Below are 27,301 nucleotides of genomic sequence, written 5' to 3' on the forward strand. Positions count from 1 at the left end.
AATCCTCTGTATCGCCTGGCAGCTCTCCCTGCTCCTCACGTCCCTGCCAGCTCCCTCATCCCTCCCTCCTGCAGCCCCACATCCCAGAATGAAAGAGGGGAGGCAGATGAAAGAGGTGGAGGCATCACCTCCACCCACCCCGAAAGGGACAGTCCAGCCCGGGTGAGGAACAGGATCCGGCCACAGCCCTGAGCACTCACCCGGCTGAAGCTCTCAGTCAGCTGGTACTCGCAGAGCATCATGTCAAAGAAGATGGGGATGGTGGACTTGCGCAGCTCCAGCTCCGGCACGAGTGTCATCTCCAGGATGGGGCCCACCATGCCTGGGATGAACTTGATCTTGTGATGGCCTGGGAAGGGCAGGGAGGTCTGGGGACTGGGGCTCCCACAGCCTGCTCCCTGGGGCCAGCCCTGGCCTGGGACCCTGCAGCTGCGAATGGGCAGCAACGTGTGGAAAAGGAGGGGGAGAGGTGCTGGGAAGAGCACACCTGGGTTAGGCAACCACAGCACAGCTAGGCATTCCTCCAGGGCAGCCGTTGCTGGTGGGCAGGTAACGCTGCACGGCCAGGCCAGCACACCCAGTGATCGGCTATGGGACCATCAGCTGGGGCTGTGCTGGTGTCCTGCGGGCCCTGGCACATGTGAACAACTCATGCAGGAGCCTGCAGGCACCCGTCACTGCTGCCCTGCAGGCTGCCCCACACACTCTCTGCAGCTCCATGCTATCTTCTGGGACGTGGGGCAGAGACCTGAGATGCTGCACCCTCCCTGCCTGCCTGGCCCTGGGATGCTGAGGCAGTGCGACCTGCACAGTGCAGGGGGAACGAGGCAAGGCAGGACCGGGGAATAGGAAGGCAGGGCTGCAGGCAGACGCCAGCCCGGAGAGGGGAGGCTGCCCGCAGGGAGTGTGAGCTTGCGACTGGTCACAGCACCTGTGGGCTCACACACCCATGGCCTTGCACACCTGCAGGTGTGTGCATGCCACAGGCTCATGTATCCCACAGACTGCACATCCCATAGCATCTCACAGCTTGCACACCCTGCAGGCTCACATGTCCCACAGGCTTGCACGCCTGCAGATTCACACACTTGCAGGCTCCCATGCCCCACACCAGCAACATTCTGCTCCCCAGCACCTATTCTGGGGACAGTACTGATGATCACCAACCAGCCTGCAGAGACTCGCCAAGCCTCCTCGTTGCTGGCCACACTGCGGCTCACCTAGGTTGTACCACATGTCCCGAATGGAAGCTCCGATTGTGGCTCTCATGTCCCCATACCTGCCAGGATGGCTGTTGGTTAGCATTGCTCTGTAGCCTGGGGCACAGCATCCAGGCCAGGGGCCCAAGCACAGCCTGAACATCTCATCCCGAAATCCCTGACCCCAAAGCGTGGCAGCAGGCTGGGGCGGGCACCTGAAGCCCAGCTGCAGAGCTCAGCCCCAGGGTGCTGCTGGCAGCCAGGCCAGGGTAGGGCGGGGGCAGAGAAGGCAGGAGTGACTTACTTGGCCAGGATGCTGTTGCGCTTGGCTTGGGAGAAGTTCTCCAGCTGCAGCGATTCCTGAGTGAGGAAAGCCACGGCCAGGTGGAAATAGTTGTTCCAAAGCTGCAGTGAAAACACGTGGCTGAGGGTGGGTGGCATGGTGGGGCTGGGGGCCAGGCTGGGTCCCCTCTCTGGCTCCTGCAGGGCACAGGCAGCCCCACAGCTTGGGGCAGCACCTGCTCACCTGTAGCTCGAAGCTGCTGTCATTCAGGAACATCTTTGTCAAGGTCATGGCAAACTGGTTGATGGCATGCAGGAACTCCCTGTGGGGTAAGTGGCCACGGGGTACTGAGCGGAGGGCAGCCGTGCTGCCTGCCCACCACCCGCAGGCAGGGCTGAGTGGCATCCGGGCTGGCGGCTCCCAGGGATGGCAAGGTCAGGGGTGGTGGGGTGGGGGACAGGCCTCGCAGTGCCCTGGGGCTGGGGCTAGCAGTGCACTCCTGCCCGCATCCACACTCCAGCTTTCTGCCCACTGTGGTGCAGCCAAACACTGCCCAGGTGCACCAGTCCGGCACGCCTGGCATCCCTGCCCTGCACAGACACCCAGGGTGGGAGGGATGGGATATCTAGTGTCAGCTTCCCAATGGCTGCCAGAAGCCCCCCGCTATGTTGACAGATCTGCAGAGAGCAGCTCTGCCACCCAGCTCCCAGATGGGGCTGGACTGTCCCAGGACAAAGCAGGAAGTGCCTGGAGCTGCCCCAAGCCAGTCAGAGCATGGGCCCAGGGTTGTTCAAGGGGGTGAAGCCGGCCTCAGGCTGCCTGGCATAGCTGTGCTCCCATGTCCACATGCCCCATGCCCCAGCAAGGTCCCTCGGGTTCTCACATCCAGCCCCAATGTCCGCCTGCAGGTCCCTCCCAGCCCAGAGTTCCTCACCGGTTCTGCACCATGTTCATCACCATCCAGTCGGAGGGGTACACGGTCTTGCCAATCAAGTCCTTGAAGAGGATGAAGGTCTCCATGAGGAAGTCCTGCCAGGGAGGAGGAGATGTCAGGAGCTAAGCTTGACCATGATGCCCTCCTGGAGTGATGCTGTGCTTAGCACCGAGGCTGGGAGCAGCCCTTGCCACCTGACAGCAAAAGCTTCACCTCTGTGGAGCAGGGTTGTGGGCTGTGACGAGGTCCAGGGCAGGTGGCACCAGTGCCAGGTGCCTGGGTGTGGGCAGGTCATTGGGACCACTGGGATGCCCCAGCTGACACCTGAGGCAGAGAGGCAGGTGCCAGTGATGGAGGGCCCGGGTTTCACTGTGTGGGGCAGCACTCACCATCAGCTCAGGCCGGGAGGGGAACGCCTTGATGTAGGAGCTGTAGTGGTCCTTGTCCATCTGGCTCAGGATGGCAGCCATGCAGGCCACGTAATGACTCTGGGGGAGAGGGGCTGGTCAGGCACTGCCAAGGCCCCGCAGCCAGCAACTGTCCATCTTCCTGCAGACGGTCCGGTCCGCACCCTCGCCCTCTGCCTGCTGTGGTCCCCCCCTTCTGCCCCACTCAGCCCTGGCTCCTGCAGCCAGCCCTCCTTTCTCGGCCCCGTACACCCTGCTCCAGGGGCAGGACAGCTCTTACGCCTGCTGCCTGCCGTGATGCTGGGGAGGACACAGGTGTAGTTACATAGCATATCAGTTGGAGCACACATCTGTAATTTTTAAGGTAGTTTAAGGCAATCTGTGGATGTAAGTGCATTTGAAAAATGGCAAGCAGCTTCTTTCTGGAGGCTGGTGTGTCTATAGTGTGCCCCTAGCAAAGGGTCCCACATGGAGCCATTAGCTCCGCTCCTGCCCTTTGTTGGGAGGAGGAGCACAGTGGTGGCACGGGCTGACCAGGATGCCCGTCTCTGCATGGGGAAAAAGGCCATGCCTGATCTCCAGATTGTGCTCAGCTGGTGAAACGGAGGCATGGGTAGGAGGGTCAACACCCACCTGCTGCTCACCAGTGTTTCATCTTCCATTTAGCTAATTAGTGCAACATTGTTTTTCTTGGTGATACTTTGAACAGATGAGCCTGCAATAGACTTGCTCTTGGGACAAAGCTACAGGAAACTCTGCTGGGAACTGAGCAGCAACTGAAGCCCAAAAAGCCAATGGAGTCAGGGCCCTGGGTCACTGAATGGGGGCATTGCTCAGCTGCCATGGATGCCCTGAGCTCTGCTCATTCAGGCAGTGGCCAGCTGTGGCACCGATCTCAGAGAAATACTATAAAGCATTCCTTCCTCAAAGGATGGCTGCTGCTGGACAGAAGGTACAGTCCGGGGGGGGGGGGGGGGGGGGGGCAGTTCTCAAGGAGACACCACCACAGCTAGCTCACAGCTGGGTGTGTGCAAAGCAGCTCTAAGCCCTCACGTGATGTTTTAGGAGTCTGTATCCCAGGAGTCACCCCACACTGAAAGTCACCCAGGGATGCAGCACCATGGTCCAGCCCGCAGCACAGCAGTACAGTCAGTGTGCGGAAAAGCTGGCTGCTCTCAGCAGCAGCGACCATCACAAGGGTGCTGTCACCCTGCACACAACCACCAGAACCTGCTGGGAAACATACAAACCAAACCAACCATCTTCAGAAGCGCCATGGTGTGCTGGGGGTGGGCAGAGCCGGGGGTTGGTCAGGTCACTCTAGCGTGGTGGGAAGCCTGGTACTGCCAGGGTGGGGTGTGTGGGTGTGGGTGTGAACACTCGGCCATGAAAGCACCCGATGCTTCCTATTATTAAAGACCCATTTTTAGCAGTGCCCAGCGCTGAGCACCACTACCCACCCTAGTTTGCACAGGAAAAACCCTCGTGGCACTGCACAAAGTCACAGGGTTACACAGGCCCCTTCCAGCCCTGGCGGGTCAGCTGCTGCCAGACCTGCCTCCTGGCTCATTCCACCAGCTCCAGTGTTCTCCACAGCAGGGACAGAGCCCCACCACAGCCCCAGGCCAGCCCTTGCCATCCGCACAGAGCGGCCAGCAGCATTTCAAAGGCCAAGGGGGACAACCCAGGGCCACTTGCCTGTTGCCAGTGACAAGAGGGGCCAGGTTTGCCCTGTTGGCCCCTGGGCAGCCCCAGCAGCGGGGCCAGGGGAACTCCTCAGGCAGGACTGTGGCACATGGCAGGGGATTACTGCAGGGACAGGCCCCAGGGTGCAGGCAGGCTTGCAGGGAATTATCTTGTGAGAAGCAAAGGAATCAAACCCCAACAGATCCCAGTCCTTTTAGCATCAAAGTGAAGCCACAGACCCTTGGCTTCCCTGCTGAATGCTGGCAGGCAGCAGGACCAGCAGCACCTGCACACAGGGAGGCTGCAGAGGCACGCTGCAGAGATCCTTCGGGGACACCGGGTCGCTGGCTGTCAGCGGCTGCCTGCCTGGGTCCTGGCAGGTACAGCTCACCCACAAAGCTGGAGGCAAATCCCTCCTCACCACGCAGCAGGGCCTGCTCCCAGAAGACGGCTCAGGAGCAGGGGATGCCCTGCCCACACGGGAGCAAGCACTAAGTGCTGGCAAGGTAGGGAAAATGCCACAAACCCACTCGCATTCCCTCAGCGTCCACGTGCAGGATGCCATGGAGCCCTGGTCTTGGGAAAGACCCCACAGCCGGAGCCAGGGTCACCTTCCCCACCGGCAGAGCCCGGCTGCGCAGCTTCGCTGGGGCGGCACAGCCTGAGCCTGGGGTCACTTCTCACGTGCCGGCCAGGGGTGCACATCGCCCACCGCCAGAGAGAGAAGTGCTGCGTGACCAGCACAGCTCCGCGGGAAGCTCGAGGCAAGGCAGGAAGGCGACGGGAGGAAACTTCTGCAGCCAGCCAGTCAGTTCTGGGGATCTGATGAGATTAGTTCAGTCACCTGGAAACAGCTGTTCTGGTGGCTGCTGGAATTAGATTCAGTGAACTCTCTGCACCTCCTGCTACACTTTCTTCAAGGGGACCCGTATTTACATTTAAATTACCTCACTGGGAGCCACACAGCCAGGCACCACCACACGAAGGGGCGTAGTCTGTCCTGTGGACAGCATGTGCACGGGGAACGGGTCTGGGGGTGGCCCCCAAACCCGCTGGGGTGGTCACGGACCGGAGCGGTTGCAGTCAGCCCCCGGCAAGCCCCAGCCCTGCCGCCCAGCACCTCTAAGAGCCGCCGCACCAGCCGCTGCAGCCTCGGCACGGCCGGGACACGGAGCGCACGGCCGCGCCGCGGGCAGCACGGGCGGCGACCTGGACGGGAGGGTCCGGCGAGGAGTCCCGGGCACCGACCGGCTGCGGCGTCTGCACACTCCCGGGGCAGGCGCTGCCCGGAACCCCGGCAGTCCCGGCCCGGGTCCGCGTCGCCGCCTCCCGCCTGCCCGGCCCCACGGGGCCGGGCATACGCAGCCATCGCGGGACCCGGCCGAGAGGCTGCGGCTGCCGGTGCTCCTTCCCCGCCGCAGGGCTCCACCCGGGTACCCCAGACTCCGCGTCCCGGCGCCAGCTCCCGCCCGCCGCTCCGCCCCAGGCTCCGCCCCCGCCGGCTCCGCCCCGGTACCGGCGAGCCCGCGCGGCTCCGCCCCGCCCCGCCGTGCCCCGCGCCCGCCGCTGCCCGAGCCGCGCCGCCGCCGAGCACCAGGTACGGGGCGGGCTGGGGAGCGGGGCCTCGGCCGGCGGAGCCAGGCGGGGCGGCGGCCGGGCCGGGCGCTGCGGGTATCGGCCCTGCGGCGGCCGCTGGCTGCGCCGGGAGCGCCGCGGTGGCGGCACCGGGGCCGGCACCGGGACCGGCACCGGGATCCCGTGCGGCGCGGGCACCCGGGGCGGCGCGGCAGCCCCGCGGCAAGGGGTGCCGGGGCGGTGGGGACCTGCGACCGGGGGCGCTGCGGCGAGGGCCGGGAGCGGCGAAGCGGGGCGGGGAGCCCCGAAACTGGGACTCCCCGGCGGCGTCGGGGCGGTCTGGGCACCCGTAGCCGGGAGCCGGGCGCGGCGGCCCGCGGGATGCGCCGAGGCCGGGGCAAGGAGCACGGGCTGGGCGGGTGGGGTTCCCCGGTGCCCCTTCCTCCCCGCCGCCGGTGCGCGGAGCCCGGCCTCAGCGACTCCGTGCTGCCGGGGGTCGCAGCGCTCCCCGGGTCCTCCCGCCGCCGAGCAGGTGCTGCCCGGGGCAGCGCGGGAGGCAGGGGCCGGTGGCACCCCGCGCCGAGCCCCCTACACTGGGCACCCCGCGGCGAGGTGGCCGGTGGCACCCGGCACCGAGTGAGCCGCTGGCTGTCGCGGCAGGGGTCTCGGGGGGACACAGCCGTGCGGCCGAGGGAGATGAATCCGCGTTGAGAGCTGCTGTGTTAGAGGGGGTCGAAGACCCCCAGGGTCGGGCCCCGGTGCGGCAGCCCCACTGCGTGCCGCCTGCCCTGCGGCCCCGGCAGTTCGGAGCGGGGGGTGCGGGCAGGGAGCCGGGCTGCGGGGGCCGCTGGCCTCGCTCAGCCGGGCTGCCTGGCACCCGCCTCCCCCTCGTCGGGAGCCGCGTCCGTCAGCCGGGGCTGTGCCTGGCTGACACACGCACACGCACGATCCCAGGGATGTCACTTTCTGTACCGCACGCCACGCTGACGCCGGCCGAGGGTACGGCTGCTCGGGCTGGAGGGATGCAGGCACGCTGCTCCGGCAGCTCCCAGCGCGGTGCTCCCTTTCGAGGCCTTTGTGTCTGCCGGCGGGGCTCCGGCCGCTGCTGAGGCAGGAGCGGAGCTGGGTGCAGCTGTGGTTGCTCCCCGTGAAACAGGCAGGCGCAGCTTGCAGGGCTGCTCTGGTCTCTCCGCTCCCCATGGGAGCACGCACAAAACCCAGTTTGAGCCATGGCTCCTTGCAGCGGTGCGAGGGGAGCCTGGGGAAGGGTCTCCGTGGAGCCGTTTCTCTGCTTGGAGCATGAGGTGGACACGTGTGAGTAACCGCCGGGATCCGGCTTTGCCCACCGGTGCCCGCATGGGGCTGGCGGCTGCCCGCGGGCTGGCTGCACGCTCAGAGGCATGGAGTGCTTCTTGCCCACTTGCAGCTCCCGGTGGTCCCCGCAGCTCCTGGGGGCATGGAGCAGGCCCCTTGGCGCGGCCGCGGCGGCAGGGTATGCTGAGGGCTGCCAGCAGTGCCCCGTCCCCTCCGGTGCTGCCCGAGGAGAGAGGCTGGGGAGCCGCCTGGAAGTGGCTTCTGGGAAGAGCTTGGCTGAGGCTGGCACCCACCATTCCTTCCCTGCGTTTCCCCTCTGCGGGAAGTGTTCGGTCCTTCCAGTGCACTCGGAGGAGCAGAGCAGATTTAAACGCAGAAGCTCCTTTAGAATGAGGTTATCTTCTTTATGAATTATAATTATTATAATTATTTAATAGTATGGTAGCATCCAGAGGCCACAAATAATTATTGGGTCTATTCCCATCTGTAGTAACAATACTACTTCAGTCCTAACTGGTGCTTTTGGACAGGGTCTGCCTTGCATGTTTACGGAGATGGTCTGTATCATCCTGGCTGTTTGGTGGGTGGGGAAACCGAGGCACACAGCAAAGAAAGACACTTGCTAATTCCTAAATTCCCCTGGTAGCCAGCATTGTCTAAAGCGCATAAAGATAAAGGGTGTGTGTGTGTGACTGCTAGATGGCATTGGAAATCCACTTAAAGGCAGGAATTTGTATTCTGAAAGGACATTCTCCCGATCTGTGCTGGGAGGCTGCAGCTGCAGAGGCCTCCCACGCTGGCTGCCAGCACCAGGCTCGTGAGTGCCGGCAGGACAGGACGGGGGGCTGCCCGACGGGGGGCTGCCCTGCGGGGGGCAGGCGAGGTCGCCGGGGAGTGCTGCCTGCACCCGGGGCCAAGCCCCTGGGACTCTGGACTGGCGCATGCAGGGTCAGCCGGGGCGGTGCGGTTGCCTCTGAACTGCTGGGCAGCAAAGACTTTCCAGCTTTTTCCAGAAATGTGCTTTGTGGACAGCTTGTGGCTTTCTAATAAGATTTCTGGCATGCGAAGGAGCACATGGAGTCCCTGTCTGCTGGGGCCTCCCAGCCTGGCCAGCTGCTCCGCTCGCTGGGGCGGTGTGGCCCCAGATGGGTGCCTGGGTGCCGTTCTCTGCGAGGTGAGACGTTCCTCCCCAGGGAGAGCGTGGAGCTGCTGGAGGCCTTGTGATGAGCTGTGTCTCCTGTGGCCAAAATTCTTTGGGCCATGTCCTACTTCCCTTGTCCTGTGATCACTGCAGGAGCAGCCTGTGTTGGAGGTGCTGGCAGAGCCCGTGTGCTCTAGTGCTGGGCACCAGCCGAGCTCTCCCTCTCTTTGTGCTCCATCTCCACATCAAACATTTTCCCACATCTGTGTAGTCGCGCAAGGCATCTCCGGGACTCAGAGGAACGTGGTGTTGCCCACGCCACGTTCACCGGGAAGGAAGCCACTGAGCAGGGTGGTTTTGTCCTGTGGCGGTAGGCTCCTCTGTGTCCCCTAGGAAAGGTGCTGAACCACAGTGCCCAGCTGCAGACTGCGAGGGATGCTTGCCTGCTCTTCCACGGAGGCAGCTGAGGGAAGCCTTGGGATGTGAAACAAACTCCTCCTGACTTCATACTGCTCCATATGGGCTGTCTGCCACAGTCTGCCCATGTTCCCCTGGGTAGGTCACCCTACCTCTCCATGTCTCATTTAAAATGGTGATATCAGTGCTCCTCTGCTTGGCAAAGAGAGTTGGGAAAGCAAGCGGGTAGCAGTGAGAACAGAGTCATTACTGTCATGACAGCTGTATTAGCATCCATGGGAGACAGAGGAATAATTTGGCTTCTACAGGCTTCTGAAAGCTTTGTGCAAAGGCTTTGTACTTCGCTGTGTCTCTTGGCCATGTAAAGTCTCCATCTGACAGCACCAGCATCTGCAGTTGAAAGAGCGATGCAAGCGAGAGTCAGTGACCTCTGTGCACCGGGAGGAGGATGATGTTGCTTCTTCCCTAATTGATGGGATCCCTTCCACAGGGCATTAGCCATGGTGCGTGCGTTGAGGGCGGCCAGGAGCCTCAGGCAACCCTGCGAGGTGCCTGCAGGGTGCTCAGGGATGCTGGCACTGCAGGGAGGTGGGTGGCCGGGGCTCCTTGCTCCGGCCAGGCGAAGAGAGCCTTCTCCTGGGCCCTGTGGCTGGGAGAGTGACTAATTCTCCTGCAGAGCACTTCAGCCAGTGACCTAAATAGAGATGCGTGCAGATCCCTTGGCTCTTGCGAGCTGCCGCTGCCGCTTGCATCAGGCCCCGGCTGACACAGGGGAGGACCTGTGTGTCGGTGATGCTGCTTGGAGGCCTCAGGCGATGCTCGCTGGGGTGCTGCAGAGCACGAGGCACCCAGGGCATTGCCCTAGCTGCAGGGGACTGTGCCTGCTGCCCTCAGCCAGACCATCCCGGGTGTTTCTGGTGGAGTCCCAGTGGTGTTTGAGCAGATCCTAAGACCTTGCCTTGAACGCTTCCAGAAGGGAGGCTGTGAGGATCACTGGAGACACGGGGAGCTGGCCTTGGGGGGCACCAGCAGAGCTGGACCTGCTGAGCGCTGTGAAGTGTGGCTGGAGAAGGGATGTGTGTCTTCGCAGGGAACACAAAAGGGCTGAATGCTGAGGAGGGAGCAGAGCTGTTCAAGAGGAAGCAGTATATTGGCACAAGCACAGACAGATATAAACTGGCCTTGATTAAGCGCCTGCAGGAAGTTAGAAGGTCTGTGAGCTTTGGAGCAGCCGGGCTCTGGAAAAGCCTCCAAGAGAACCATGAGGGTAGGGCATGAGCTGGCTTCGTGGTGGAGCTTCCGCAGCGAGGAACCGGATTTTGGGTTTGCTAGCTGCCCGAGGAGATGCTCTTAGTTCTCCATCCTCAAGTCCCACAGATGCTCCAATCTGAGTACAAACGCATCAAATCCTCTTGGACCCAAGGCAGGATTAAGCTCTGCTGCTGAGTGATGTGTTGCAAACCTGGCTCCTGCCCGGTTCTCCACTGAGACCAAATGCCTCATCCTCCAGTTCTGCCCCTCTCCGTTGCCAGTGGCACCTCTCTCCAGAGATCAGGAAAAGCAAAGGTTTTGTCCCAAGAGAAGCCATTGTACCCAGTGAGTGGAGCTGGGTAATTAGCTCTTCTTTTCTGCAGTTCCAGGAGAATATGACTTCCTCTCTCATAAATCTAATCTCCTGGCTTCCTGCGTCTTGAGGAGAAGATTTATGTGTCTGCTCTGGTTTTCCCTCTGCCACAGACACTACCAGGATGACGAGGTGGAGGATGGGTGGAGAAAGGGACAAAGCTGTCCCGGGGACAAGCAGTGTTGTTCACGGGTGTGGGGAGCAGCTGGACCCTCCGTCGGTGCCTGCAGTCCCACTGTTTGATGGCTGTAGCTGGGGTCTGCCCAGCAGCCTCATCAGTCCCAAGCTGGTCTGTCCCACAAGACACCGATGTCCATTGAGTCAGGAGGAAGAGCTGAGCTGGGCCTTGCTTCCCAGGGGAGGAGGAGGAGGTGGGCATGCAGCTGGAGGCTTTCCCTCTGCTCCTCAGTATTTTTGGTGGATGCAGGTAACTTTCCAGACAGGACAGCATGAAGCAGGGCTCTGTTCCTCTAACGTCAACCCTGCAGCCCATGTGAGATAAGTCTCAAGATAAAAATTCAGAAGATTTAGTGCCTCCCTCTCACAAAATTCACCATCCATCAGTACTGGTCAAAGAAGAGCGGCCCAGTCAGGGGGGCATTGGCTCTCCAAGGGGAGACTCACAAGCCCTTTACAGGCTGCAGGTAGGAGCTGGCAGTGCATCGGCAAAGTGTGGGCTGGCAATGCAGGATCAGTTTGGATCCCACCGAGCAAAGTGGCATGGCAGATTCATGGATCTGAAGGGCACTGAGCTGGGGATTGCAGCCAGGCTGATGCGTGATCCAGAGTTCCAGCATCATTCACAAATCCCCATCATTCTGAAGAATATTTGCTGTTTGCAGGGAGTGAGGACAGTCTGAGGACTGGGTGAGTTGGCACCTGAAGTTCAGTGGTATCTGTGGCCAGGTCACACGGGAAGTGGTTCCTGATGCTTCCTTGGCTTTTGGGCTCACTCAGTGGAGGAGATGTCATTCCCAGCTGCACTGAGCATCCAGTTGAACCAGAGAGGCCACCACTGAGATACTCACGTCATCTTTTGCTTTACAGTGGCGGAGTCTGGTTTTATCAATACATCATCTGATGCGACCTGCTATCTCACCTTATTCATGCACTCATAATTCCCATATGAACTAGAGGAGAAAAACACTCAGACCTTAAAAAATTGCCAGACGGAGGATCCTGCAAATCCTTTCCAAGTTGCTCTACTGCTGGCTGGCCTGACTTTCTTAAAAAGTCACTCCTCTGACTGCCCTGATCTCCACTTTTCAGCCGCCGTTTTGCTGCTAGGCTGGAGAGGAGCCTGGGGCTGCCGCAGCAGAGACCCATCCTGCACAGCATCTGCTCCGCGCTCCTCGCATGGCTCTATATTTGTCTTCTTCCTTCCTTGCCCTTCTCTCAGTCTTGGTATACTCCGCACATTTTCTCAGTGCTGACTTTTTCCTTTGAGGTCAGTGAGAGCCAGTGCCCACGCGGGGCCCGGCTGCCCCTCCATAGGACCTGGGCAGAAGCACGGCTAATTGGCGGTGATTGCTGGATGATTATGTCTTGAGACGTGCTGGTTAGCCAGTTTTTAATCCATTTAATGTGTGCCACATTGCTTTCGTATTATTCTGCTTTCTTCGTCAAAATGTCAAACGCCTCACAGAAATCCAAGTCCATTCTGTCGAGGCTTTTACTTCCATTGACCAAACTTGGAACCTCATCAAAACAGAAAATTGGTCTGATAAGCCGTGTTCTCCGTGGCCCTGCGCTGACTGGCATGGCTGGTACATGCTGCCCTCCTTCAGCTGTTGCTAGTCAAGCTCCAAGCCCATTCTCACACCGCTGCCCCCCATCAGCCTCGGGCTCTCCCGAGGCTGCTCTCCACTGACATGCCCCAGCAAGGACCCCGGTGTCAGCTGTCCTGCAGGCACAGAGCCAAGAGGAGCACGCAAGAGCAGGGCACCAGGGCTCAGTCCCTTGCCCCCTGCTAGTAGGGGTCTCCTGAGAGCCACTTGCACCAGGCACCTGAGGACAAGCATCAGCCATGGCATGGCAACTAGGACAGGTCTTCCGCCATGCCCTCCCCTGCTGGCCTCTGTCCACAACCCCACTTGTCCCCTGGGAGAGAGGAGCTGCTGCAGCCCTGGGCTCCCGGCAGACCAGACCCTGGAAGGGGCTGCTTGGGGTTCGGGGACCTCGGAGGGGCTCCGGCTTCACTGCACCTTGTCTCTCAGCGCTGCCTTCCCACCAGTCCTCTGCACCGCAGAACTGACCAGACCCCTGGGTACCTTGTCCTGGGGCAGGGTGGTGTCAGCGGGAGACATCCCTGCTCCTGCTCCTCCAGCCTGGCCAGCCCAGCTCCCTATACTGGGGTGCTCGCGGGTGAGCTGGTGGGGCACAGGAAGGTGCGTGGGGAGCGTGGCTGCATGCTGGACACACAGTGCATCGGCTGGGGCAGGCAAACACGTCGGGGGCGTGGGTGAGCCTGTGGCCCCAGGACTGGGGCCGTTTCCCTGTAAATATGCTTATGGATAGCAGCTCCAAAGTGCTGGTGTGGCTGGGGGTGTGTGCTTCCTGCATGGCTCCTTGCCGGTGGCCCTTTCTGTGCATCCAGAATGTCCCTGGAGCTGCGTTTCCAGATAGATCTACTGGCAGAGCAGTTTTCTTGGATTCCGCTACAGTACGGGGGAGCCCATCAGATACTGCAGCCGCTGGGTTGCACAGTCCTGATTCCATCCTACAGCAGGACTCTTTATCAGCACTTGAAGATGCCAGCATGCTGCAAACAGCGCCTGAATGTGGCACTAAATCTAACTGTACCATAAAGCTATACACAGCGAGATGAGTGGGAGGGTCCGAGCTTTTGGTGTTTGACATCCTTAGAGCTGTTCCCAAATGGAGTTAGCACGTGTATAATTTATAGAGTTTTTCTTTGTCCTTGTGGCTTGTGTCTGATCCCTCCAGCAGTTCGGGAGGCAGAGGGTGCTTTGGTGGAGGCCCTGCTGACTGACAGCATCACGTTTGCTGCGTAGGCAGTGGAACGGCCTTGTCTCGCTCTGCCGTCAGCTGTGGCTCAGTGAGGTCCCTGCTGCAGGCTCGCAGGGGCTGCATCTGCGCTGGGACCATGCCGGCAGCGCTCCTGCCCCGTGCCTGGCTGCGGGAGCAGTTCCTGGCACCCTCTGCCCCATGCCTGTTGGCACTTCTGTTAAGGAAGCCTCCAGAGTGGGCTGGCCACGCATGGGCTGACCTGCCGGAGTGCTCAGCCCAGCTGTGCTGGTCCCAAGCGGCGCTCAGGCAGAGGTGTGCCAGCCAGCCCCGCTCTGCCACTCGGCGTGTGGCCCTGCTGGCATGGACGTGGCTGGGGATGCTGAAGTGGGACGCCGGTGCAGGGCGCACCGGCTGGGTGCCAGCCGTTGTGGCAACGCAAGTTGGGGTGTGTGTGTGGCCCCGTGGCTGCGGCAGGGCCTCGAGGGGGGGGTCCCCACAGCCCCTCACTGCCCCGGCAGGCTCTGCCTGGTGCAGCCGGGTGCCAGCACTGCCCTTTCCCCCAGCCAGGCACCCGCTGGCAGGCGCAAACGCGGAGCTGCTGCTCCCGGGCTGGCACGCAGGCTGCGGCGAGCACAGGGTGAGGGGGCAGGTGGCGCTGGCTCTGTCCCTGAGCCGGCTCTCTCCTCTGCCTGTTGCTGCCCATACTAACGAGGTGCCCCATCCCTCTGCTGTGTCTCCATCGCGTCCTGCCTCACAAACATCTCCCGGTGTCTGGGCACAGCTCCAAGCTCGGGAAGGAAAGTGCTGGGTGGCTGGGCGGCGCGTGGAGCAGCATCCCGACTAATGCTGTGCGGGGGCTGCAGAGGCACAGGGGCATGCAGTGCTGGGCAGGGGGCTGGGGGGGCTGTGTCAGCCCCCTGCTCCACTGGGTTGGCAGCTTGCTGCCAGCCTGGGGAGACACTGGGTGCCGGCACGCTCAGCACTCGGGAAGTTTGCTTGTTACCAGCACAGGGTGACTCCAGGCCACCATGCTGAGTCAGCCGCTTCATTACAGCAGGAACCAGGCAAGATGGTGAGGGGAGCCAGGGGGGCTGGCTGGTGCCATGTGTCCATCTGCAGTGAGGGCGGGAGGGCTGCAGAGCGAGCAAGGCTCCCATCTCCCTGCGCTGGGGGAGGTGCAGGGGCACTGGGGGAGCAGTGGGCTGTGGTCCGAGGCAGGGGCCACAGTGCTGCGGGATGCACGACACGGCATGGTGCGAAGGGGCGAGTCCATACCACAGGGAAGCCCCCGTTGCTCTGCTCTTTGCCCATGCCACAGCTACCTCTGGACGTACCAGACCTCAAGTGCTGGGGGGCTGAAATGCCAAGCACAGCAGTGCCGCTGCCCACCAGGGCTGGTGTCTCCAGCTCTCTCACTCTCCCTCCCTATCCCTGGCACTGCTTCCCAAATTAAGCCGTTGGCCTCCTCTGCACCTGGGGGCACCTTGGGCAGGGCTCCTGGTGTGTGCCCTGTGCTCCACCGGGTCACCTGCCCAGGCAGTGTCATGGGCCAGGGCAGCAGCTGGTCACCAGGGTGGGCAGAGGCAGGGCAAAGCAGGCATGGGGGTTTCTGCTGGCGGGGGTTACGGCCAGGACAGGGCTGCGAAGGAGGGATTGCCCTGCCTGCGTGAGGAGAGGGAGCCCTGCACAGCTGCTGGTAAGGATGGCAGGGGCAGCGACATGGACATGGCCCCGGGGGTGTGATTACCCCTGTGCAGGAGACCTTGCTCAGGGGCAGGACAGACCCCTTGCTGCCTGGGAAGTGCTGTTGGTGACAGGGACGCATCCCCAGGCAGGAGCAGGGACCTTGGTCCTGCAGCCAGGCCCTGGCGGTGGCCCTGCGAGCAGGAGCTGTGCAGCGTGTTTGCAGGTGAGGCAGAGCAGGCGAGAGCTGCGGGCAGGCGGGCTGCCTGGGGCCACATGACGGCAGAAGGTACAATGCCCCGGGAAGACCTTGCTCTCCAGAGGCGAGCATCCCTGAGCCACAGCCCCACGGCAGAGCCTGGGGTGAGAGCTGGAGAGACACCAGCGACTGCCCTTCCCCGCAGCGAGGTGCAGGGAGCAACCCCCCGTCTCACCAAAGCTGCAGTCTCAGCCGTGATGCCTGTTCTCCCTCCTGGCTGGTTCTCACACACCCGAAGTGGCTCAGTGTTCCCAAGCCACGTTTGTCCCACTGCCCACAGAGCTGTCCCCCGTGCCCGCAGCCCAGCCAGCCCTGCTACACCTCCGGTGGGTGCCGTGGGCAGGATGGGGCCCTCTGCCCAGTCCAGCCGTGCCCCACGCAGGGCGGGTTCCATGCCTGCTCCAACCATGCCCCACACAGGGACCCCATGGAGGCTGGGTGCCCCACACCTTGTCCAGCCCCATGCAGAGCTGGTGCCCTGTGTCCAGCAGGTACCCCGTGTCCATCCATCCCGCGCAGGAGTCCCTCATGCCCATGCACAGCAGCCCCCCGTGCCTGCCCTCCCGCTGCCAGCACCCTGCAAACATGAGGCACCAGCCCCAGCGTGGCAGAGCTATTTTTAACAGCTGCTTCTGCTTGATTTGAGCTGTGAACTTGTAACGTGTTTATGCTAAAGGGGTTTCTTTTTTCCTTCTCTCTTTGTGCTGAAGAGGCAGCTCTGGAGATCAAAGCTTGTCTCTTCGTGTTTTGTGATGGTGGGGCTGGGGGGAGTGCCCAGAGGCAGTGAGGCCGGCCACGCCACGGGACAGTGCAGCGCGTGGTGGGGTCTCCTGGCCTCGGGGGGCCATGGTGGCGGGGCCAGAGCTGACGCACCTATCTGTGTCCCCGCAGGTCCGGAAGCCCAGGAACCATGGGCAGGGACAGCCGGCTCCTGGTGCGCCAGGCAGCCCGCCACAGGCAGCACTGAGCTGGGGCAGCCGTGGGACCATGGGATGCTGGCGCTGGCAAGGGGGCACGGCAGCGGGCAGGGCTGTCAGGGCAGCGTGCCAGGGGCTGTAGGGTGGGTGGCAGGCAGCATGCCCGGCAGCCCCTCACCTCCCTCCGGCACAGCATCCCCTCTCCGCAGCGGCGCGGGATGAGGCTGCCCGCTGCCCTGGGCAGCTCTGGGGACGGGTGCAGCCCAGGGCTCCGGCCACCAGCACTCGCCCCCCCCGCAGCCCACCGCAGTGCCCGGCCACAGGGCAGCAGCACTGGGGCACTGAGCCATGGTCAGCCGGGAGCCCCTTCCCGGCACAGCCCCCGCCAGCGAGGGCAGCCAGGAGAAAGCCATGACGGTGCGCTCAGTGCTGCTGAACCGCGACTCGCCCGACATCGAGAGCCGCCTCAAGCGCCGACGCAACCGCACGCAGCAGGTCCGCTTCAAGGACCTGGTGGAGGCCGGCATGGGGCGAGCGGCCAGCCCCCCGCCCAGGCCTGCTGCTGCCCCTGGCCCCAACACCCCACGTGCCTCGCCGCCACCCAGGGATGCCCCTGAGCTGGTGGCTCTCAGTGCCTCGCGGCAGAGCTGGCCCCAGGCCCAGCCGGGCTCGCTGACGCTGCCCATGCCCAGGAAGGCGTGCATGAGCACTGCCATCCAGACCTCCCCCAGCCTTCAGAAGCCCTTCCCTGCCTCCCAGCCCCGCAGCAAGAGTGTCTGCGACGTGGCCGGGGACACGGTGCTGCCCAGCGCCACAGGGAACACCCGGTGCCCAGGGGAGGCCGTGCCCACCGTTGCCAGCTGGGCTGTGCCCCCACGGGTGTCCGGCAGCCTCCCCATGCATGATCGTGCCACGGCCCCTGCCCAGCACGCCATGGTGTGCCACGTGCCACCGCCCAGGGATCCCTGTCCCCCTTATCCGGACACGGCTGGGTGCCCCGCTGCCCACTGCACCCCCACAGCGCAGAGCTGTGCCCCCGAGCCCTGCCCGCTTCCCCCTGCCTGTGCCCGGCTCCGTGGAAACCCCAGGGGCAGCCGTGGGGCTGCCCCACGCCCAGCCTCTATGCCCTGTGGTCAGCCCCAGCCACCCGCTGAGACGCAGGGGCTTGGCCGGAGCGACTCAGAGTGGAGCCTGCTCCGTGGGCGCCCGCTGCCCCAGCCCTCGCCGCACCACCAGCAGACCATCCCCACCATGGACACCCACGGTCTCCGCCAGCCAGCTCAGGGCAACCCCCCGTGGGACCCACCACCACCCCAGCACCAGCTCTGTGGCACGCCCTGGGGGGGCCTCTGCTGCACCTCGCCAGCCCCCGTTCCACCAGCGCTGGGCTGGCACGGCTCTGCCACCGCCGCGCCGGAGAAGACACCAGCTGTGCTTGGCTGTCCGGACCCCCACGGCATCTACAGCCGGCTATACGCTGCTGAGCCTGGGCACGGCCAGGCAGGACCAGAGGGGCCCAGGGAGCCGCTGCCCCCCGCCCCACAGGGCACTGGGGCGGGGACGCAGCCGGTCAGGTGGGTACCGGAGGTCCCCCAGCATGAGCAGCCCTGCCTCACCGCCGAGCATTCGGAGACGCTGCGCCACATCCAGGACCTTCTGCAGCTGGTGGTGGTGGCCAAGGGGCCAGCGGGACCACCAGCAGGGGACGAGGACACCCGGACATCTCAGGGAGAGGGCCCACGGGGTCCTGGGGAGCAGGGGGACCTGCAGTCCCAGCTACAGTCCCTGGAAGGGGTGCTGGAGACCAGCCAACAGACCATCCGGGTGCTGCTAGACGTCATCCAGGACTTGGAGAAGAAGGAGGCCCAGCGGGATGGGTGAGTAGGCGGGGATGCAGAGAGGGGCTGGGGGGGCCAATGTCCCTGGTGGGGCTATGGATGGAGGCTTAGGGAGGGGGGCTGCCTCCTGGATGCATTTCACACTGAGAAACTCCTCGGAGCTGCCATCTGTTTGTGAGGTGGCCCTGGGGCGCTGGGCACCGTGGTGGTGTGGAGCATCCCCTGTGCTGCTTCTGGGTGGCATTTTGGGTACAGCCCTGCTGTGCTTCAGCCACATGGGGACAGGACGGGATACTGGGCTCCTCAGTTTGGCAGCTTGTTAGTTTCACCTCGCAGGTGGAGAGGGGTCTGACATGCCGGGGACACCAAGCTTAGCGCGTGCCACAGCAGTATTGGTATGTCTGATTTGGCATACGATGGCATGCAGGAAGGGACCTGGACCTGCCAGATGGGCAGCTCTCCTGGTAGTCCTGACCCTGGTGCCTGCGCATGTATTTGTTTTATCTAAAACAAATGACTACTAAATACCTCCTTCCAATTAGGGGTGATAAAGGTGGTGTGGATCCCACAGAGGCGATAGCAAAAGTGTGTCAGCCCACAGGGGCGTTTAGGTGTGGGGTGCAGCACCATGCTCCCTCCCTTGGCACAGGCTGTGTGGCCGTGGGCACAACCCATGTGTGCCCGTCCCAGCCAGGAGCCACCGGCAGCCCCTGGGCAGCAGCTCCCACGGGCTCTTCCCTGTGCTCTGAGCGCCCGCTCCCCCGGCCGTGTGGGAGCTCGCTTTCATCCGTGCCCCGTGCCCTGGCCGCTTCTGCCCCCACACAGCACGGGCGACCTTGCCTGAGGGAAGGAAAGTGTGCTCCTGGGCTCGGCCCTGTTTGCTCCAGAAGAGCTGCAGCACCAGCAGCTCAACGCACCCTCGCTCCCAGGGAGCTCAGGACCCCCACCGTGCTCCTGTGCCCTCCTGGCTTTTCAGAGCAAGACCCTGAAAAAGTGCTTCTTATGGCTGAGCACAGCAGTGCTGCGCCTGCCTCTGTGGCTGGGGACCTGGCAGCAGTGCCGGGGCCAGGGCTGGGGTTTGCTCCTCCCGCCATCGCTGCTGCTATTGCTGGGCATCAGCGTGCTGCCCTGGCACGGCCCTCTCGCCCCTTGCCTGTCAGGGTTGCACAAGGGTCTGCTTCCCTGCTGAGCGCCGCAGCCCTGCAGCCATGCAGTGGCCGTGCCGAGCCTCATCCCTACAGGGTACACCGAGGGCATGTGCAGAGAGGGCAGGTTTGCTTCTGCAGTCAGAACTGAGCTTGTCTGCTTGGGAAGCTGATTTAGCTTCACTGCGGGCAGCTTGATTAAGATCTCAGCTCCATATACTGTTGCAGTCAAATGAGCAAACAAGATGCCTGGAGGCATAAGGAATGGGATAGGAAATCAAATATAAAATTATCCTCGTGTCTTTATGCTGAGGAACAGCATGGCCTCATTTGCCACGGGCCAGCGTCCTGCAGGCACATGGTGGCTCCAAGGTGCCTGCCGTGTGCCAGAGCAGGGCCACCAGCCCAGACACTGCTCGTGGTGTAACGGGTCCTCACGGGGTCCAGGCATCTGCTGCCAGCAGCATCCCACACCAAACACCTATCCCAAAATTAGCTCTCATCCTGCTACAGAGGTGCAGGCTTATACATTAGATACCCTCACACACACACACATATACCATATATATATAAAAGGTATCATGTTCTAATTTACGTGCTAACAGTATAATCCCAATTGTAATATATAATTTGGCGCATTAAAAGACCTAGTTTCTGAAGGCTGAGAACAATCATGATCAAGGTCAAGTAACAGGAGGAAGATTTAAACAGGAAAATGTGACTACTATGTGGGACGTGGGTGTTTTCTCAGCTGTCCTCCAAAAAGCTGCAGCCTGCCCGGCCAAAGAGGGGCAATGGACATGTGGAGATGGTGTCTGCAAGGGTGACAAAAAAGCATTGCACAGGGCCCTTTTTTTACAGCTCTGAGGGCAGCCAGAGTCGGGGCACCAGAGAGAACACCCACCAGTAGTGCTGGGGTTCTGGGGGTCTGCGGGCAGCTCCCTGGCACAGCCCCCAGCACCCTGGAGGCTCAGGAGGGCTGCAAAGCCAAAGGCACACCAGTTCAGAGAAGTTGCTGCTAAGCAAGGAGAGACATTGGTGGACCATTTTCCCAGGGAGGTGGTGGCCCTCCTGCCGGCAGCTGGAGCCAGGGCCAATGGTGGCACGACAGAGGCTGCCAAGCTCAGGGGAGCACCAGGCTGGCACTGTGGCCAGGCAGGAGATTCACTGCCGGTCCCTGGTGCCCCGTGGCTGCCTGGCCCCTGGGCTGCGGGGATGCTGCAGCCAGTAGAACCCCCGAGCTCACAGGGTGACAAGAGCTGAGATGTGCCACTGACAGACAGTGGGGATGCTGGGGACATGGAACGCTCGGTCTGCACGGTGAGGCCAGACCACAGACCTGGTCCTGGGGAGCAGGCAGCTGGGGAACTGCGGGCGGGAGGGCGGTAGGGCAGGCAGGTGGTGTTTGCCCAGCGGGGCAGCACGCTGTGTACTCTGTGAGTGTGCAGCTGGCCTGGGGCTGCATTGTGGCCGGTGTTTAGTGCCAGCAGCAGAAACATTCGAGGTGCAGATGCCTTCTGCAGAGATCAGGAATGAGCACAGCGTTGGGGCTGAGCTGAGCTTTGGCACTCATCAGCTTGAGTCCTGCGAGCCTTCCCTGGAGGAGGCTGCCTCTCTGGTACAGAAGCATCAAAAAGAGATAAATTCTGAGTTTGGCGTAGGCTGGTGATGAGTCCAGAGCATCTTCCTCTACCCATCTGTCAGGGCACTGCTCTGTGCCACCAGTGCCCCCACACAAACCTCATGCTGCCCGTGGTACCATGTGTGGGGAGATGGATGGTGACCTAGGGTGGCTGTGGGCAAGAGGTACAGCTCTGGGAGGGAGGGATGGAAGGAGGCGGACACAGCATGGAGGATTCAGGGCCTCTGCTGTGCCTGTCTCTGGTCTGCACCCATCTCAGGAATGTGCAGAGCTGAGAGGCACCGCACTTGGCCTGGCATTAAACGGCATCACACGGGAGGAGAGGAGCTGGGACCCGGGGGGGATGGGGCTGGATCTCAGGGAGGAGAGGAACTGGATCCAAGGCAGGATGGGACCTGGGATCCAGGGAGATGAGCTGTGTCCCAGGGAGGACAGGAGCTGGGTCGCAGGGTCCCAGCTCACGGCTGCTGGAGTATGAACTGCAGAGGCAGATGAGGGGTCTGGGCAGCTGGGGAGGTAGAGGCAGAGCGAGGGTGGCTCTGCTGGCTCACAGCACTTCTGCTCTGCCGCAGGCGACATTCTTACCGGACAGGGCAAGACATCGCCAACTGCGGGACCTGCCGGGACTGTGCCTGCATCATCTACAGGTAAGAGCCAGCTCTGGCACTCCGCGCCTTCCCAGCAGGGCCCCTGCTCTCCTCTGTCCCTCACCCTCCTGATCTGGCTACAAGGCAAAGCTGCAGGGAGGTCTGCAAGCGTTCGCCCCTGGGGTCCATGCCAGGGGAGGGAGGGGGCCTGCCTGCCCACGCTCCATCTCCCATCCCTGCAGCAGGGTGGATGCTCAGGGCACCCCAAGCTGTGAGGGGCTGCATGGCCTCATCCTGTCCAGGTCAGAGTGTCCCCAGGGCACATGGCATGAAGACAGTCACAGCTTTTCCTCCCCCGTCCCTCCTAGTGTGGGAGCTCTCTGTAGCAGAAACCTCTGGCACCTTAGAACAGACACAAACCTGGCTGTGCGGGGCCAGCTTGGCCCCTCTGTGCCAGCTCCTGTCCCTGGCAGAGGCCACTGCAGGAAGCTCAAGGGAAAAAGTGACAGGGCACGCGGGGAGCGGCTATCCCTGTGCCACGTGTGCTGTGCCGTGTCCTTGCACCTCGTCCTGCTCACCCATTCCTGAGGGACCTGTCCCATCTGCAGCCCTACAGCAGCTGGGTACATGGAGGCTGTTAGCCCTGCTGTCCCCACAGCCACCCCTGCTCCTGGGGGACCATGGACAGACAGCTCACGGGTGTTGGGGGGGGCACTATGGACGGACCACTCGCAGGTGCCAGGTGACCGACCCCGTTACAGCCGCCAAAGCTGCCCAAGTCCACCTGAGCACAAAGGCATTCTGCTGCTGGTCATGCCTTGCAGGGGTGGCAGGGAGGAGAGAGCTAGCACCTCGCGGACTGCAGCACACCCTCCTCTGGCACCAGCCGGGGGGCATCTCCCCTGCCAGACCCCACTGGGCTCCAGGTGAAGGCCAGACGGAGCCGATTTGCCAAAGAGCAGCCATTGCCAAAGCCCCTGCGCTTGCCAGGAGGCTCCCATGGGACTGGAGAGAAGTCGGCAGTGCCTGTTGTGCCAAAAGATGGTTCGGTGCTAAATGCAGCCCCACCTGACAGCCCAGCACCCGAGGGGTGCAGAGGTGTGCTCATCAGCACCCAGAGCCATCTGGGCACGGGGTGCGGCTCTTCCCCCAGCGTGCTGCCGGGGCTCCTGGCAGGGCTGTAGGCACCTTGCCATGCAGCAGCCAGCTCCTTCCGTGTGTCGAAAGGCCAGAGCAGGGTCCTGGTGTTATTTGGCTGGAATCTGGTCCCTTTATCAGTGTGGAGAGCAGCCCTGCTCCCAGAAGGAGATGGGGCGATTTCATGAAGGACGGCTGACTGGTTGCAGCTGGAAGGAGAGTTGCTCTGGTTTTTTTTTTACATTCTGTAAAGGCAAGATATTGGGGAAATCCTCATTAGTGGCTGGTGGGTGGGCTTGCTCACCCACTTGCAGTCCAGGCTGCATCTCATCCTTGCGCCAGCTTTGCACAGATGCTGCAGACTGCCGGTCACGCAGAGGGTTCCCGCCCCTTGCCGGGGTCTGGGACTGTGGGGTCTTGGCTCTGCTTCCCTGGCATCAGCTTTGGGTCAGGGCATGGAAGCCCTTTCCTCCACTGCCCTCTCTCCTCACAGCCCATTCAGTCTACAGGGAAAGGTGTTTCATCCTCCCAGTGCAGGCAGTGATGTAGCCGGGTCCTTCTACCTGTCAGCGCTGTGGGAATCCAGGACTTTCAGTTTTGCCCAAGCCTTCTGCCCGTCCAGGCATCTGTGGGTGTCCGTTTGCCCTTCTGGCTGTGCATCTCGATGTCTTCCTCTGTGCACGTTTGGTGGCTGGCCAGGCATGTTCTCATTTTGCTATTAATTAGGCTTTGCTAGTGCTTGGAAGTGCAGGATGCGGCACAAGTGCAGGATAGCACACACGTGTGTGCACAGGGCAGTTTAGCTGCTGCCCTGCTGGGCTTTCGTGAGCACCTGTGCATGGGATGCGCACACTCCCCTGTGGGCACCTCTGGGCTGGGGGGCCCTGGCTCCAGCCCTGCTGTGCACCAGCATCCTCATGCTCCCTGTGCCGGCCACCCCACATGCCCACACCACCGCGGGAGCAGTGCGTCTCTCACTTGTTCTCCACTTATTTACACCGCAGACTCCCCTGCTGTAGCTCATGGGGGACTTCAGTGCTAATTGGGTCTGACGAGCCTGTCTCCACGTGGCATTGTGGTTGGGGAGAGATGTCACATCTTGGGGAGATGGCTCCCTATAATTGTCAGGCTCCTGCTGGGAACTCCCTCTGGGCTTCGCTGCCATCCGCGTGATGAGAAGAGGCTCCGGTGGGACCCAGGGTGGGGGGAATGGGTGCATCACCAAGTGCAGAGTGCACTGGGTGCCAGAGCAGCGCTCCTGGCACTGGCCCCCAGCAGTGGTCAGCAACGAGGAACAGACCTGCCCACCTGTGTCCCATCCCAGGGACATGCACAAATGTGCCAGCTGTGCACCTCCATAGCAGTCCTGAGCCCTTCTGCTGCATCTGCAACTGGGGAGTCAGGGTCCCTCCCCATGCTGCCGCCCTGTTACGGGACTCTCTGCCACAGCTTGCCCTTTTTGCTAGAAATAGCTGGGGATGACTGGTGTCCTTGCAGGGGACCTGACAGGAGGTGACAGCGTGCCAAGCAAGGGTTCAGGGGGAGCTCTCCGTGTGCAGGGCGGCTGTGCCACGTGCGTAGTGCCAGGCACACAGCACAGCACCTCACTGATCCGATGGGATGTGGCTGGTGTGAGGAGGTTGGAGTGCTTTCCATGTGAGGAAACATCGCAGCACGTGGCCGCTGGCAGCCAGCCTGCACGCTTGTGGGGTGCTGCAGGGACATCGGAGGGCTCTGGCACTTGCAGGAAACCTGAGGGCTGGGGGTGGGGGGGGGCACAGCCCCCCTCACCTACCCAGACCCAGGGCACCCCCATTCCTTGCAGCACCAGCGGTGTGACAGGCAGCAGCACAGCCCTTGTGCACTTCTGCCACCTCCTGATGCTGCCACAAGCTGTTTGGGACTGATCCCGTACCCCCCTACCACAGCCTCTGGGGCCGAGGCCAGTTGGCAGGAGCTGTCTGAAGGTGCATGCCAACAGGATGCCCCCTTGCAGGGGTGCGTGGTGACCCTGGGAATCTGCCCACTGGGAAATGCCAGGAGCCCTGGAGAAACCTGCCAGAAAAACACCCCAAGGGCCACTCCACTCCACAGGCCCCCAGCCAGCCACTGTTCTGCACGAGGCCCCTGCCCTTCCCACAGGCTCAGACGTCCCCAACAGCCACTGAAGTCAGGCTGGTCCCCACCACAGTGCCTTCCCGTGCAGCAGCGGGGCTGAGCTCCCAGCGATATGCCATGGGGGTGTGTGGGGGGCTGAGCTCCCCAGGGGCTTGTTTAGGGGTGCCGGGGTGGAGGCAGGCACGGGGGCACAGAGCTGTGGCAGGCGGGGGGCCGCAGCGGGTGGTGGATGCCCTCTCACGCTGTCCCCCCGCCCCGCTTGCCCGCAGCGTGGAGCACGATTTCCGGCAGCAGGAGGGCCGCTTCCAGCAGGTGCTGAGCCATATCGAGGGTGACACGACACCGAGCTCCCCTGCCACTGCAGCGGGGACAGTCTTGCCACCCAGGCAAGAGCCGTCACCAGTGACGAAGCTGCCTGTGAAGCTGGACACAAAGAAATCCAGGCGCAAATGTTTCTGGTTCCTGTGAGCCAGCGGTGCCCGGTGAGCCAGGAGCGCAGAGGCACCGTCCCAGCACTGACCCCCTGCCCACATCTCCCTCTCCTCTCCCTCCCTCTGACGGTAGGGTTTGGGTAGCACCAGCTTTTATATTTTTAACTGTTCAGTTTAATGTATCAAAGCCCCTGTGTAAATAAGGCGAGGGGAACAACGGCTGTATTTAATGAGAATTCAATAAATTCTACGGAGACGCTATTTTTGTTACATCCTCTCCCACCTGTGCACTTCTGTTCTGGATGAGCATGTGGAGGGGGCTGATGGCCATTCCCCTGCATGGGTGGTAGTGCTTGCCCAGCCGCAGGCATCCACCCCCCAGCGAGAGCACCCTGGGGCCCTCCTCTGCCTCAGGTCTCTGCGAGGGCTGCCTGCAGCCCCAGTGCTCCCAGTCTGCCCTGGCTGGAGTCAGTGCCCATCCCTGCACCCCACAGCACGGACTGCTCACCTGTCCCCCCTGCTGCTGCCTGCAGGTTAACGGAGGCACTGAGGATCCCTCTGGTGCCCTTGGTCAGAGCCGGTGGAAAATGCTCTCTGTGGGACCCGGAGAGAGGAGACCTGTCCCGGAAACCTTCTGGGTGGGAGGTGGGGCTGGGTGGGGGTCCCAGGGGTCATGGCTCTTCTTCCAGCAAGCATCTCCAAGTGAGGTTGGGGGGCTGAGCCCCACACAGCCTGCCTGTACCCGGGGCTGCCACAGAATCGGGGACTGCGAGGGCTAGAAATTCCCTCTCCCCCTTCGCCGCCAGCTGGCAGGACCTCCCTGGCTGCAGGATGTGCTGGCTAATTACAAGGAGAGAGGAATTAGCAGCTCAAATATTCCAGCCTCTGCAAGGCTGCCCGCAAGAGAAGTTCAGCATCAATTTAATGAGGGTCCCAGATCAAAGCAGCCGGCGGCAACAGTGGGCGACGAGTGTACACCGAGTGCAGTGCAGTGAGTGCTCCCCATGCTCCCACCCAGCCCACCAGGACATGCCGTGCCCAGACCACCCTCCACGCCGTGGAGCCACAGGGCCAGCGCTCCCCAGAGCCCAGGGCCAGGTGACATTGCCTGCGTGTGGCACTGGGGCTCCCACCTCAGCACCACATGGCCACTAGCCTGGAAGAGAAGGACATCGCCCAGCCTCCTCCAGGAAGCGCCTGGCACCCAGGGCCACAGCAAGTGGCTGTTGCAGCCACAGAGGTCCGGCAAGGGTAGCAGGGGGTGGGAAGGTCCGGCCACGGCCAGTCTAGCGGATGCCCGTGCCATGGTACCCCAAACCAGGACACTCACCCATGCAGGAGCCAACATGGCATTGCTTGCGGAGCCACAGCCTGGCGGTGCTGAGGGGGGACACCAGTGCCAAGAGGTCTCTGTGGTGCCAAGGGGCCCCGGCTGCTTGGCTATGGGAGATGCTGCAGCTCCCAGCACCAGCACTCCTCCCTTCTTGCCCAGCAGCAATGAGATGGATGTGGGCACACATCTGCTCCCCTCAGACCTTCCCGGCAGCCAGAGCTGCTGGAGCAGCCTGGACTGAGGGGCCTCGGACCCCAGGCTGAAAGCAGGGGCTGTGGCCATGGCATGGAAATCATGAATGACACTGGGACGGCTGCCAGACAGTGTTCCTGAAGCCCAGCGTGTGGGAAGGGGAGCAAGCGGTGGGAGTGAGGCGCAGGCAAAGGATCACTCCCCTTCTCCCACGCTGTATACGGGGCCATGCTTCGGCACCCAGCGCCCTCTTTGCCTCTGCCACAGCCTGGCAGAGCTCATCCAACAGCTCCTTTTGCTCTTGCTTCCTCTGGCACTGACTGACACCACCTGAGAACAAAGGCTAAAAGCAAGATGGTACCAAATGCAACCCTGTGTGCATCTCCTGCCTGAGTCACATGTGAATCATACCCCGATGCTGAGTGCCCGCTGCGCCCACCCGGCGGCAGCGCTGTCAGTGGCAGAGCCG

The 27,301-nt window shown here is 62.3% G+C and overlaps 2 protein-coding genes across 5 annotated transcripts in view; one reads left to right on the forward strand and one right to left on the reverse strand.

The window, feature by feature from the left end:
• LOC121086147 (dedicator of cytokinesis protein 2-like) overlaps window positions 1–27,301 on the reverse strand; it is a 77,185-nt gene that overhangs the window by 12,162 nt on the left and 37,722 nt on the right. For 2 of the 3 annotated variants that reach the window (XM_040589455.1, XM_040589447.1), the window contains 6 exons: window positions 2,806–2,904; window positions 2,417–2,511; window positions 1,726–1,804; window positions 1,504–1,604; window positions 1,221–1,279; window positions 201–349 (listed from right to left, as the gene is read on the reverse strand). In XM_040589455.1, coding sequence (XP_040445389.1) covers window positions 201–349; window positions 1,221–1,279; window positions 1,504–1,604; window positions 1,726–1,804; window positions 2,417–2,511; window positions 2,806–2,904 — 582 coding nt within the window. Of the gene's footprint in view, window positions 1–200; window positions 1,136–1,220; window positions 1,280–1,503; window positions 1,605–1,725; window positions 1,805–2,416; window positions 2,512–2,805; window positions 2,905–27,301 lie in introns of those variants that run through there. The other variant, XM_040589465.1, reaches the window with a different exon arrangement.
• LOC121086153 (proline-rich protein 36-like) lies at window positions 6,064–25,744 on the forward strand. Of its 2 annotated transcripts, XM_040589490.1 has the most exons (4): window positions 6,064–6,106; window positions 16,384–18,286; window positions 21,607–21,681; window positions 25,146–25,744. In XM_040589490.1, the coding sequence occupies exons 2-4, from the start codon at window positions 16,758–16,760 to the stop codon at window positions 25,342–25,344; spliced, it is 1,803 nt and encodes a 600-aa protein (XP_040445424.1). In that variant the 5' UTR covers window positions 6,064–6,106; window positions 16,384–16,757; the 3' UTR covers window positions 25,345–25,744. The 2 variants fall into 2 exon arrangements, with proteins under 2 accessions (XP_040445424.1, XP_040445415.1); XM_040589481.1 differs by lacking the exon at window positions 6,064–6,106 and having other exon boundaries at window positions 7,823–18,286.

Source organism: Falco naumanni, chromosome 1 (genome assembly GCF_017639655.2).
Source record: "Falco naumanni isolate bFalNau1 chromosome 1, bFalNau1.pat, whole genome shotgun sequence".
Lineage (NCBI taxonomy): Eukaryota > Metazoa > Chordata > Aves > Falconiformes > Falconidae > Falco > Falco naumanni.

Bases quoted from the DNA above. Each gene is read 5' to 3' on its own strand.
- LOC121086153 (XM_040589490.1), top strand. From the start codon at position 16,758: ATGGTCAGCCGGGAGCCCCTTCCCGGCACAGCCCCCGCCAGCGAGGGC. The intron at 18,287-21,606 runs GTGAGTAGGCGG...GCTCTGCCGCAG, and splicing joins AAGGAGGCCCAGCGGGATGG to GCGACATTCTTACCGGACAG. The intron at 21,682-25,145 runs GTAAGAGCCAGC...GCTTGCCCGCAG, and splicing joins TGTGCCTGCATCATCTACAG to CGTGGAGCACGATTTCCGGC.